Source organism: Manis javanica, chromosome 3, assembly GCF_040802235.1.
Source record: "Manis javanica isolate MJ-LG chromosome 3, MJ_LKY, whole genome shotgun sequence".
Classification (NCBI taxonomy): domain Eukaryota; kingdom Metazoa; phylum Chordata; class Mammalia; order Pholidota; family Manidae; genus Manis; species Manis javanica.
Window position 1 is genome coordinate 171,119,842 of NC_133158.1, and position 12,695 is coordinate 171,132,536.

The following is a 12,695-nucleotide window of genomic DNA, read 5'->3' on the forward strand; positions in this document are numbered from 1 at the left end:
AGCTGTGTGGGTTTATATTCCCAGGTACCAGAGGCGCCTCACTTGGAACATATGAGATGCCTAAGGCCACAATGTAAAGAGCAATTGAACATTCATTGGTTTAAGAACTCCCCAGGGCTAAGTGGTAGGAGCGGCCCTTAGAACAGCGGCTCTGAGCTTACTCTCTTTATCCCCAGGCTTTCCAGTTTCTCTTCCAGGGCGTCCTCCAGGACTGGCCTGAACTGCTTCAGCAAGGTGGGGTTCTGCCTCACAGCTGCCAGCACATTCTGCAGCCCATCTCGGGAGTCCTCCAGCTCTGCAACAGAGGACAGCCACCACGGTCAGCCTGGACGTCCGAAACCTCCACTCCCAAAGCGCTGCCTGCAGCCACCTGGTCCACACTCAGCCTGGGAGCCCAGGACTTGCAGACCCCACCTGAGTGTCCATCCCTGGGTCATAAGATGGGGTGTTTCTGTCCCCGGGTACCACTGCCTCAGGCCCCCCACCCACCTTCGGGGTTCTCATCCTGTGCCGTCTGGACCTCCAAGATCCGGGCTCAGACCCACCCCAGGTTACCTGGGGTCTTTCAGGTTTTCTGACTTGCACTTCAGTCCTGCTCCTGGATTCTAGGCCCAGCCTACCGCTGGCTCCAGCATAATCCTGGCCCCACCCAATGTCCCCACTCCACTGACATGCCAGGCTCCATCCCGTCCAGAGGCAGAAATGGTGGGCAGGATAGGACAGGTCCCTGCTCCCCTGGGGTTGACTGTGTGGATCGGGATTCTCCCTCAGGCGGTAGCACACCTCAGCAGCTCATGGGTTAAAAACGCATCCTCCCAGCCCCCACCCTCCAGAGAGTCTGATTCCACAGACCTGCAGAAGGGCCAAGGTAATTACATCAGAACCTCTGAGTGTGGGCCCAGACCTTAATATTTATTTTTAAAACTCCCCAGACCTTCTAACATTTTAATTTGCTCAGATGTTTCTGACGGAAGTGAGCCACAGACCATACCTTAGGAAATATCAACCCAGAGGGTAACAAAATAAGCAATTACAACACAACTTGGTAACTGCTGCAAAGGGGCTGTCCAGGCTCAGGGAAGGCCTCCTGGAAGGGATCTCCAGTCCACTGCAGTTACTGCTGGACCAGCTCGTTGATGCACTTACAGACATTTTCTGACAACATGAGAGTAAGCAGGCCAGTGCTGGAAACAGAAGAAAACCCTCAAGGAGTTCACATTTAAGGGTGGTAACCTCAACTCTGGCTGCGTATTTGAATCACCTGGGCCCCATCCCAAGGTAATTACATCAGAACCTCTGAGTGTGGGCCCAGGCCTTAATATTTATTTTTAAAACCACCCAGACCTTCTAACAATGAACCAAACCTGAGAACCAATTATTCTAGAGCAATCATTCTCAACGTGTGAGTGGCAGCATTGCTGCACCTGGTAATGTATTAGGATTGCAGATCCTAAGGTCCCACGCCAATCCTACCCGAAGTTCTGGAGGTAGAGCCCAGCAGCCTGTGTTTTAACAAGCTGCCCCACCAGGTTGATTCTCCACTGAGAGGTCTGCACTGCGGCATGGGCCCCAACCTTGGCTGCGTGTTGGAATCAGCTGGGAGTTTTAAACACTGCTGATGCCTGGAGTCTACCTCCTACACATTCTTATTTCAGTAGTGGGGGGACTAGCATGGTCCTCCGGATAGGTACAAGCAACCTGAGTAATTCTTAACATGCACCTGGTTCTAGAGCCACTGGTCCACAGTGGTTCTCAAACTTGAGCAAGAATCAAATGTGCTGGAGGAGGGGAGAAAACACAGGCTGCGAGGCCCTGCTTCCAGAATCTCTGATTCAGTCTGTGTGGGATGAGGTGGAGAAATTGAGCATCTGCATTTTGAACAATTTTCCAAGTGATGCTGCTCCAACTGGTCTGGGATGAGAAGAGGTGAGCGAGCACGTGAAAAGGCTGAGCCCAGTGTGAGTGCGTGAGACCTCCACCCAGCAGGATAGGCTCCAGGGGCTTGCGCACCCACCCTTTTCAGCCTCCTCCTCACTAGAACTCAGCGCCCCCTGCTGGAGGATTTGGTTCATCCCCTCTGGACAGCAACAGGTCCAGTAACAGGTTGTGTCATGCAAAGACACCTTTCCCCCAAGTTAATGGAACTCTAGTTCTTACTACCATTTCCCAAGTTTAAATGCACTGTGGGAGTGGGAGTAGGAGAGGACTTTAAATAAAAATTGGTTCATCCATCCAATGGAATACTGCAAAGCCCTGAAAAAACAGCTTTACATAAAGGAATATGAGATGATTTCCCAAATAAGAAAATAAATAACTACATGCAGTACAATATGTTTGTGCTTGCATTTGGAGAAAAGGAAAAGAATGCATATGCATATGGGCTTATATCTGCACCAAGTATGTCTGGCAAGATAGATGAGAAACCTGTAACAGTGGGTCTCTGGGAAGAACCTAGATAGCCAGGCAGGAGGGAGATCTAGTTCTCACTGTGTGCCCTTTTCCTTGCTTGCCTTTCTTTGGCAAGACCACATATTACCATCTCAAAAGTAAAGGAAAATATTGTCTACTCCATGATGGGCTCCTTGGTGACCTGTCCTGGGTGCAGGTGTTGGGTCGCTTTGGAATTGTCAGGTCACAGCCTGGCGGGGGCAGGCGGGCCCTGGTGGGCAGGCAGTCTCTGGGCTCCCTCAGAGCTTCCCTGGGAGCTCCTTCTCCCGGACTGTCCCAGGCGGATCCCATGGTCAGGGAGCATGTCTATTTTTTCACTTCCTCGTTGCATCACCTAAAATCAAATGGCTGAGAGCTCTACAAATCAAAGTCAGTCCCTGCCCAAGTGACTCACCACAGCAGGCACCCAGGGCTCTGCAGGGAGCTCTGGGGGGCCCTGCACAGAGTCAGGCCCCGCGTGATTGTCTGCAGCACACTCACCCCACAGAGTACAACAGCAAGGGCTCTCTTAAGCCACGACAGTGTCCTCAACCACTGCTCTGAGCAGTACTGGATGAGAGGTGGCAGAGCAGGTGCAAGGGACTAGCTCTGTATCAGACACGGCTCCAAATCCTGGGTCCCCCACCTGCTGGCTCTGTGACTATGGGCAAGGCACTGACCCTCTCTGGGCCTGGGTTTCCCCATCAGTGACCCTGCAGACTGCATGTCAGCACCTGTGTAGGACACCTCTGGCACATACAAGGTGCTTAAGAAATATTTATTTCATATCCCTAGTTCCTTTCCCCCAGTTTCAGGGAGCCAGATTCAGTCGAGCAGACATGAACTGAATAATGAATAGAGCAGTAGCTCTGTTTTCTGCACTGGATGCCTGGAGAAGAAAAGGAGGCCCCACCTTGGTCAGAAGAGTCCTCTTCAGTGGCCACAGCCTTCGGGCCCTCGTGGATCCCTGAGGAGAGCAGGAGCAGTTAGTGGCACCCATGCCCTGGACGCCATCCCTGACTTAGAGAAAAGTGTGGGTCACCATGGAAGGGCCAGCCAGAAAGAGCAAGCCCTCTGTTGTTTCTTCACCAGAGAGAGGCAGTGGGAGCAGCGGTCACAGGCACAGACGCTGGAGGCAGGAAGATCAGAGCTGCGTGCTGCCTCTGCCCTGCCCTAGCTGTGCCCCATGCAGTGAGTCCTGCAGCCTCTCTCAGCCTCGGTGTCCTCATCTGCAAAGTGAGGCCAACGACACCCCCGCACATCACATGGGCCCACGATGTAATGAAACAGCGAATCAGAAGTGGTTGGCAAAGCACATGGCACACAGCTGCTATTAGAGGCACTCAGGAAGCCTGGGGTCATGGGAACATGCCTCCAGACTGCTTGCAGGGCTGGGAAAGAAATGTCTAGCTTTAAGGTGGGGGACAGGAGAGATGTGTGGCTTTATAGGAAAAGACAGAAGGGTAGCTAAAGGGACAGGCCAGGGGAGGTGGGATGCAGTGAGAGCACCAGGCCTCATAAGCAGCAGACTAAGGTCTTCCAAGCAGGAGCAGTCCTCTGTGGGTACCTGTCTCCCTTCAGATGCCAACACCTGCCCTCTGCTGGATGCACACCTACACATGCACCCACACAGACACTAGACACCCAGAGGAGGACAGTATGCACTCCCACCAGGCCACGTGCTCATAGATGTGTGGTTCCCACATGCTGGGAGCAATGTAAAAGTTCATGGCCTGAACCACAGGCACAGTGACCTAGAAAGAGCCTGTTCATGAATCTGCTCCATCTATCACAGGCCCCAGGGTCCTCACCCACCCCACCCCACGTCTCCACCACCGTATGGAGAAGAGCAGGCCAGGCAGGATACCCTGCCAGCTGTGGAGAATGCCTGCAGCACAGACACCATCTGGAGCCCTGTCCGACCCAGAGCAAATGCCTTCTCACCCTTCCCGACCCAGCCAGAGGGCCTGACACCACGTGACCCACCCTCACCCTGTAAATTGACAGGTGAGAGACAGGAGAGAGAAGAAGCCAAACAACAGCCACAATTGTTATAAACCATCACATGCAGGCTTACCCTCCACCTTCCTGAGAGACAGGGTCTGGATCTGCAAAGATGGAACAGAGCAGGTTACAGCCAGCAGGGAACTCTGCTCTGAGCACTGGGTCTGCCCAGCTCCGTGAAGAAGGGACAGCCACTCTTCCCATGCCACCTGCTGGGAACTAGAGGGAGCTCAGAGCACACCACCCCAAACCCCCAGAGCATCTCTTGCCCCCCATACAGAAGGGGACAGCACCAAAGTTGAATGGCAGCAACCAGCGTGGCTCTGAGAGCCACCCTCCCATAGTGGGCAGGCAAGAGTAGGGCTTCAGAGGGGGACTGTGACTTGAAGGGCAGGAGAGAATGGGTCAGACCCATGGTCAGTACCACTGGTACGAGTGGGGGAAAACAGCCAGGGCAAGGTAGGCTGCCCTCCCTCACTGCAGGCATCTGAGCTGAGCCGCCTGGGGAGGAAGGAAGCTGACGTGGACAGTCCCTGAACTGTCTGCTCAGCCCCCCTTTTCCAGGGAGTGCCCTTCCTCCTCCTTCCACGTAGTTGCACCTGGGGCAGCCACCTGTGACCATATGATCCTACACACAGCCGTAGCTGACTGTCCAGGTCTGGGCACAGAACTCTAGACGGTAACATGCAGAGCCAAGAGCTACTCTCAGCCAGCTGGTTGTGGTTTTCCCTGTTTATTTATTTGTTTCCTTGTTGCTTTGCCACATGGGACAGATATGAAGTAGAAGTTGGTCTTCAGAGTAAAAGAAACAGTTGAAGCAGATACAGAGAAAGGAAGAAAGACAGCAGAGGAAAACTCCTGACTATGTTCATGTCTCTAGTTCCAGTTTATTCCAAGAATCAGCTGTTCCCCTGCCTTGAGCTCGGTGTAGACCCTGTCTATACTTATGACAATTTCCATCTTCTGCTCAAGTTTGAATTACTTTGTATTACCTACTGATGAATGACTCATCCAGAGTCCATTTCCAATCCTTTCCTCCTTTGCCTACCTCTACTCTAGAAACTGTCAAACTAATTATTCACTTTTTAACCTTTCATGCAGCTATAGTTGCCCACATAACACAGCTTTGACCAATAAAATATAATCAGAAGTCTTGGGAAGGGGCCTTTTCACTAATTTATTCCATTGAATATGGTTGTGATGGTTAGGGCTAAGGCAGCCATCTTGCAACCATGACAGTCGAGCATGAGAACAAAAGTCAACATGCTAAAGATGGTAAAAAGAAAAATGGAATCTGAATTTCTAATGGCATGATTTTGGTGCCAAACTAAGGCCTTCAGCTGTCAGCTCCTTTGCTGTTACAATATAAACGGACCCTATTACCCTAGTCCACTATGTTTAGGCAATGGGTTCCGAACTGAAACATTTGCAAACAAGAGCTCTGGGTAACAGAAGAAGGAAACCTCCAGACTGGACCTGGTGAATGACTCAGAGAACGCCATATGGGACACCACAGCAGTGAAGAGCTAAGCATTTGGGGTGGGGAGAAACAGTGAAAAGAAGAGCAGCAGGGCAGTGGGTGAGATACATTGTCTGAGTGACGTGTGGCTGGGAGAACAGAAAAGCACAAACAGCAAGGGGGGCAGAAACAGGAAGACAGAGACAGTGGACAGGGGCAAGTGGACAGTGACAGTGGGTGCTCAACCCAGGGAAGCTGCGTGGAGGATGGTACCAGATCCACGGCATGGACCTGAGCCATAGGAGGGGCCCCACTGGCCCAAGGCTCAGAAGGGGGAGAGCCGAGCAAGGCTGGGCACAGAATTATCAACAGCAGGTGAAGAGTCACAGGGGCTCATTCTAGGAATGGGGGCTTAGCAGAGTAGGTGCCTTTTCATCACACTAGTTTATCTGGCAACCTCATCAGGGGCTGTTAATGTTTGAAAATGCTACTGGTTAAGAAGTTGTGTTTGAGAGCATGGCGAGGAAAGCACAAGCTTTGCACCCCACCTGCCCAGCTGGGGTTGAATGTCAGCCCTGTCACCTAGGGAGTGCCCTGTGGGGACTTGAGCCACCTGACTTCTCTAGCCTGTTCCATCACCTGTCAGAGGAAGATGGGGAGAAGGTGAGGGCAGTGTGAGACTTAAATGAGGTAATAAGCAAAGTCTCAACCAGGTGCTGGCACTTAGAGGGTCTCTGGTGTGAGTGTGAACCCACTAAGAGCCTCTGGGGACAGCAGGTCCATCCCACCACGGAGAATGGTAGGCTGCAACCTCGTCACTTCATGCCCCTCATGCCGGAGGACTCTTCTCTGTCCTTAAAGAGCCTGACTAATGAGACTAGAGCTGGTGGGTGCAGAAGAACCTCAGGAGAGCTTCACAGGGAAGAGGCCTAGGCCTAGCAGCACCAGGACCTGGCTAAGGACGGGACAGACCTACCATGTCCTCCTGGGTGGCGATGAGCTGGGCTTGTTCCTGCAGCTGGGCACGGAGGGCATTGATATGGTGCTGAGGCTGGGCAGCAGCTTTCCTCTGCTCCTGGAGCCTCTTGTTCTGCTCCTGGAGCTGGTAGGCACAGAAGGTCCTGTCAGTCAAATGTCTTCAGCAACCTCTGTGTGCCCACTGTCTGCAGGGTCTGCACCTACAGGCAAACCCTGGTCAGGGCTTCACCATAAGCGGGGGAAAGGGTTTCCAGACCTGGGCAGCTGGCTTTCTAACAAGACTGACTACCTTCCAGTGTGGGGACATTTCCAAGCTGTGCCTGAGAAGTCAGAACTGAATGCCAGCCCCCAAGATCAGGGTAAAGGCTCTCTGTCAAGTGTGGCCACCCACTGAAGGACAGGCAGGTAAGCTGAGGCCATACAAAAGTCATCAGATCACTGGAGATGGATGGTAATTATAGATTTGCTTTGTTTATGTCACCGTATTCCTATTATGTTAATATGTGAGCGCAAATTAGTTAGTAGTTTAAAACCTATACATACTTAAGGTACTCTACAAGAAGATATGTCAAAGAAATAATCAATCCTCCCATGTTTTCTTCCATATGCTACCTCTATAGCTTTTCTTCTTCCTTTCTAATTACAACCCTTAAATAGAATTCGTGCCTCATATCGAATTTACTGAGTATCATAATTCCTCCAGGTGGTAAAGATACCTCGAGACAAGTGCTGGGCATAGAAGCCACAGGGCATAAATCTGCAAAGAAGTAAAAAGCTAAACATTTCAAACAATATGGCTTCTCTCTCACTTACCAACTTTACATTTCCCTGTATGGCCCCGGAAGATGACTGGTTAGCCAGAGACGGGTAAGATTCCTCAAGGGAGGAACAACCTAAGACAGCCACAGTCGCAGGGGGGCCATCAGGTGAGAATCTGGGGATCAACAGAGGCTCAGAACCTCACCCCCCCTGCTTTGAGAGAAATCTTCTGCATCCGTGGATGTTTTGCTGCCCTTGTCTAGCCTGGATTAATACTTAGTTCATAGGCACACACCTGATCATCTGATCATCTACATTTGCCCTCTTACAGCACTAAACTATGTTTTCTACCTTTATCTTGCATCTACCTACCACTTCAGCATTTTATTAAAAATAAAAATAATAATAATAATACAGGGAGAAATGTGGGATCAACATATAAATCAAGTACAAAAATCAAACGAATATTCATATTTGACCTGATTGTTTATAGTTCATAATGCGTGATCAAAACCGAAAGTTTCTGTGATGAATGCCCTTGTACTGTTCACCATGTAAGAATTTATTCACTATGTAAGAATTCGTTCACCATGTAAGAACTTGTTGGTTATGCTTCAGAAGATTGGAGACTGATGAGAATTAGACTTGAGATGGATTAATGATTGTACATTGAGCATTGACCTCCCTATACTGAATTTTATTGTTGTTAACAACCATTTGATCAATAAATATGAGAGATACCCTCTCAAAAAAAAAAAAAGGCATTTATTGAGCACTAAAAAAAAAAAAAAAAAAAAAAGTCATCAAATAGATGTTTTTAGGAGAAAACAAAAGGTAAAGAAAATATGGTTATATGTTACCTCTGTTGTAAGACCAGAGAGATAAATGAAACTATTTATTTGTATTTACATAAAGAAACTCTAGAAGAATACACAAGAAAGCAATAAAAGTGGTCACCAGTGGGTGGGTTTTGGGGACAGGTAGATGGAAACTAGGTGGAAATGCAACTTTATCTGTGTATCTTAATATATTCTGCTTTTGCAACAATATATTTCCCATTTTAAAGTGTTTCCAATAAAATAAAACCATCAGATGGGAACTATTGGAATGGGGGGTGCCTATCATGTGCCAGACTCTGACCTAGGCACGTTCATCTCAGCTTCCCGCAGGTGGAACCTGGGGCTCCTGTTAATCAGCTTCCTCCTCCCCTTTCCTCTTCCTCAAGGGCATTTTTACAGGAGCTGTTCTCTCTGCCTTGAGGCCTGCAGCTCTCTGTTCACTAGTCTCATCTGAGCCCTTCCCATTGGGCTCCCCTGAACTACGGCTGAGGTCCACAGCCACCTGGTTCTCTCCTAGGTGGAATTTCAAAGAAAGCCCCACATACCAAAATAACCTGGCGATTCACCTGAGGTTTACAGCACAACCCTCCGGGAGGGCCTGGAAGGGTCACTGCAGAAGGGACCACAGAGGGAAGGATGGGTTGGGTTCAGAAGAAAAGATCTGGAGGCCCCTACTCCTGGCCAAGGAAGCTGCTGTCCACACAGTCAACCTTTTCTGTGTGTTGATGGGGGTCAGCAGCCAGGAACAATATTAGCAACAAAATATCTGCCAACCAGTTCAAGGGTGGGGGTGTGTGTGAACTATGGGGGTGAAGGATGAGAGGAGGTCATGGGAAACGAAGCTCCCCCAGACCACCCAAGGACAGCTACCTCTCTGTTCTGAGCTGTGTGCTTCCTCTGCAGGTCCTTCATTTTTTTCTTCCATTCTGCTTCCTGGAAAAGATGAGTGGTTTATCAAATGGGCCTCCTCTAGGTATTAAAATACAGAATAAAGCCATAAGAATGTAAAAGTACTGGCTCATGATTAAGCAGACAGAACAGTGAAATGAATAGAAAGGCCACACAAAGGTGGAGTGAGGCAGGGTGAATGAAATCTTAAGTCTGGGGGAAGATGGATTATTGACAAATGGTGTTCAAACACATAGCTAATAACTGTCTGGGCAAAAAAAAATATGAACTTGGATCTTCATTTCATCTCTTAAACCAAAATAAACTCTAGGTGGGTCAAAGATTTAAACTTAAAAAACAGAAGTGACATCAGCAAGATGGTGGATTAGGAGGTTCTCCACAGAGGAGAATACCCTATGGGAGCCCTGGCATCCGGCTGAGAGTTCCCAGCATCTCGGTGGAGCACATCTGGGAAGAGGCGTGTTGAAGCGGGAAGAACAGTTTCACTTTGCCTGCATCCCCCGCCCCGTGGTGGCACAGCTCAGTGCCAAGAGAGACACTCTCAGCCCACAATTTCTCTCACGGGGTGGGGTGAGAAGGTTAGTGGGAGTGAGTGAGCACCCAACTGCTCCAACCTTGAGGGACACTGCCCAGGAGGCCCATTTCCGTCTCACCCCACCCAGAACTGAGGGAAGCTGCACAGCTGAAACCGTCTGAGACACTGGCACAAGGATCTCAACACCCAGATGCAGGTCTACCAGCTGGCTGGGGGACACCAGACAGTGTGAGAGACAGAGAGGCACAGGTGCAGAGTATCTGTGTGTATTCGGAGTTACGCTGGTGTTTGCTTAAACCAGACTGCTGCAATTGTAAGATGCCTTGTGTAAGTCTAATACTAGCCACAAAGAAGAAAACCTATAGTAGGCATGCAAAAGGTAAAAGAATCAAAGCATACACACAAGAAGCATCAAATCACACAGGAAGACAGCAGGAGAAGTAGGAACAAATTAGCTACAAAACAGTCTGAAAAGAACACAATGGCAATAGTAACTTCTTACTTTTCAACAAATACTTTAAATTTAAATGGATTAAATTCTCCAGTCAAAAGATGAAGAATGGCTGAATGGATAAAAGCAAAAACAGAAACCAATTTGGTTTTTCATATGCTGTCTACAAGAGACTCACTTTAACTTTAAGGACATGTGTTGGCTGAAACTGAAGGGATGGAAAAATATATTTTATGCAAATGGAAACCAAAAGAAACAGAGGTAGCTATACTTAGACAAAATAGACTTTAAGTAAAAAAAAACTGTTACGAGAAATAAAAGTCACTATGTAATGATAAAGGGGTCAATTCATCAAAAGGATATAACAATTTTAAATATATAGGCAGCCAATATCAGAGCCAAATATATAAAGCAAATATGAACAGACCTAAAGGAAGAGATAGCAAAACAATAATAGTAGGAGACTTCAGTGCCCCACTTTCTACAATGGATATATCATCCAGACAGAAAATCAATAAGGAAAAGGCAAACTGAAATATCACTATAGAGCAAAGGGACCAAGCAGACATATACAGAACACTCCATCCAAAAAAAGCAGAATACATTCTTCTAAAGGCCCCAAGGAACATTCTCCAGGATAGATCATGTGTGTGCTCACAAAACAAGACCTACCAATTTAAGCTTGAAATATATCACATTGATCTTTCCCAACCATAATACTATGTAACTAGAAAACAGTAACATGAGGTAAATAGTAAATTCACTAATATGTGGAATTAAACAAAACACTCCTGAACAGCTAATAATTCACAGAGGAAATCAAAAGAGAAACCAAAAACATATCTTGTGACAAACTAAAATGGAAATACAACATACCAAGACTTACAGAATCAGCAAAAGAAGTTCTAAGAGGGATGTTAATAGTGATAAACTTCTACATTAAGAAAAAGAAAGGTCTCAAATAAACAACCTAACTTGACACTTTGAAAAACTAGAAAGTCTCAGCCCTAAGTCAGCAAAAAGAAGGGAATAATGAGGATCAGAGTTAAGTACTGTACTGGGTACTTAAAATATGCTAAGAAGATAGATCTTATGTAAGTGTTATTACCCCCCCACACACACACAAAGAGAAAATAATGATAAAGAAGGCAGGAGGATTTGGGAGATGATGGACACGTCTATGGTCTGGTGGTGGTGATGGTTTCAAGGATGTATACTTATTCCCAAACTCGCTCAGTTATATACATTAAATATATACGGGTTTTTACATGTCAGCCATACCTTAATAAAGTGGAATGAATGAATTAATGAGACCATAAAAGTACTAAAAGAAAATATAGGAATATTTTCTTTTTAGATCTCAGAGTGACCATAAGCAAAAGATTGGTAATTTGATAATTTTGAGCATATGAACATTATTAATTTTGTATGACTAAACCATGGTAAAGTTGAAGGACCAATGGTGTGGAGAAAATAGCTGCAACAAGAACAACAAACGGTTGGGTTCATTTCTGTAATGACTGTCAACTGCTCTTCATTGCCGTGAAATGATCAGTGACACGGACCACATGTAACTGGAGTGTTTTAAGATTTACCCATTGCTGGCATACCACAGAAATAAGCAGATGCTATAAATGAAGGCTTTCTTTGTTCCAGAGATCTGGTTGTTAAATATTTACCATCACACCACCTGGTCCACCCCAAATATCTTCAAATCCAGGAGACTGTCACACTTTGTAAGGGTTTATTTTCAACTGGGTTGGAATCAAAATGATGGCAGGGTGTCCAATAAGAGACACAGCTCTGTGCACTTTGAAAAAGGTCCCAAGCAAATCTGATCCTGCACGCATGGAATCCACCAACCTCACCTCAGAACCCTAAGAATCCTATTCCATGGGTCCCTGTATTGGCAGAAGGTCTGAAAACTTTGTCTTTCAACTTCCCTCAAACCATAGAACAAAAATGAGTAACTTTGTTGGAAGACAACATGGTTCTTGACTGGCTTCAGCAAGAAGCATGAGGCATCAGCTCACCTGTACTTCCATTTTCTCCTTCAGGGCCTGGAGCGCCTGAGGCTGCCTGAGTTGCTCCTCAGATTCCTCATCCTGCAGTGACCCGAGGTTGGACTCTCTCACACTGTGGGACTGCAGCACCTGCAGTTTCTGAAAAGGCCAGGGTGTAGTTTTATTTAAATGAAGATCGAATCTTGATGTTGTCTTGAGCAATGTCAGGAGGGCAAAGCTTAGCCCACCTACAACCAACCCCCAGCCTGTCCTCCTTAGGTATGTGCACACCTGCAGATACTCACAAGCCTGCATGTCCCTCCACTTGGGT

At 47.5% G+C, this 12,695-nt stretch overlaps 1 protein-coding gene across 6 annotated transcripts in view; it reads right to left on the minus strand.

Moving 5' to 3' along the window:
- Positions 1-12,695, minus strand: part of LOC108402585 (cilium assembly protein DZIP1L-like) — a 63,881-nt gene that overhangs the window by 18,943 nt on the left and 32,243 nt on the right. For all 6 annotated transcript variants that reach the window (XM_073232395.1, XM_073232397.1, XM_073232394.1 and 3 more), the window contains 6 exons: positions 12,395-12,523; positions 9,337-9,399; positions 6,867-6,992; positions 4,505-4,535; positions 3,341-3,394; positions 162-295 (listed from right to left, as the gene is read on the minus strand). In XM_073232395.1, the coding sequence (XP_073088496.1) occupies positions 162-295; positions 3,341-3,394; positions 4,505-4,535; positions 6,867-6,992; positions 9,337-9,399; positions 12,395-12,523 (537 nt within the window). The remainder of the gene's footprint in view (positions 1-161; positions 296-3,340; positions 3,395-4,504; positions 4,536-6,866; positions 6,993-9,336; positions 9,400-12,394; positions 12,524-12,695) is intronic.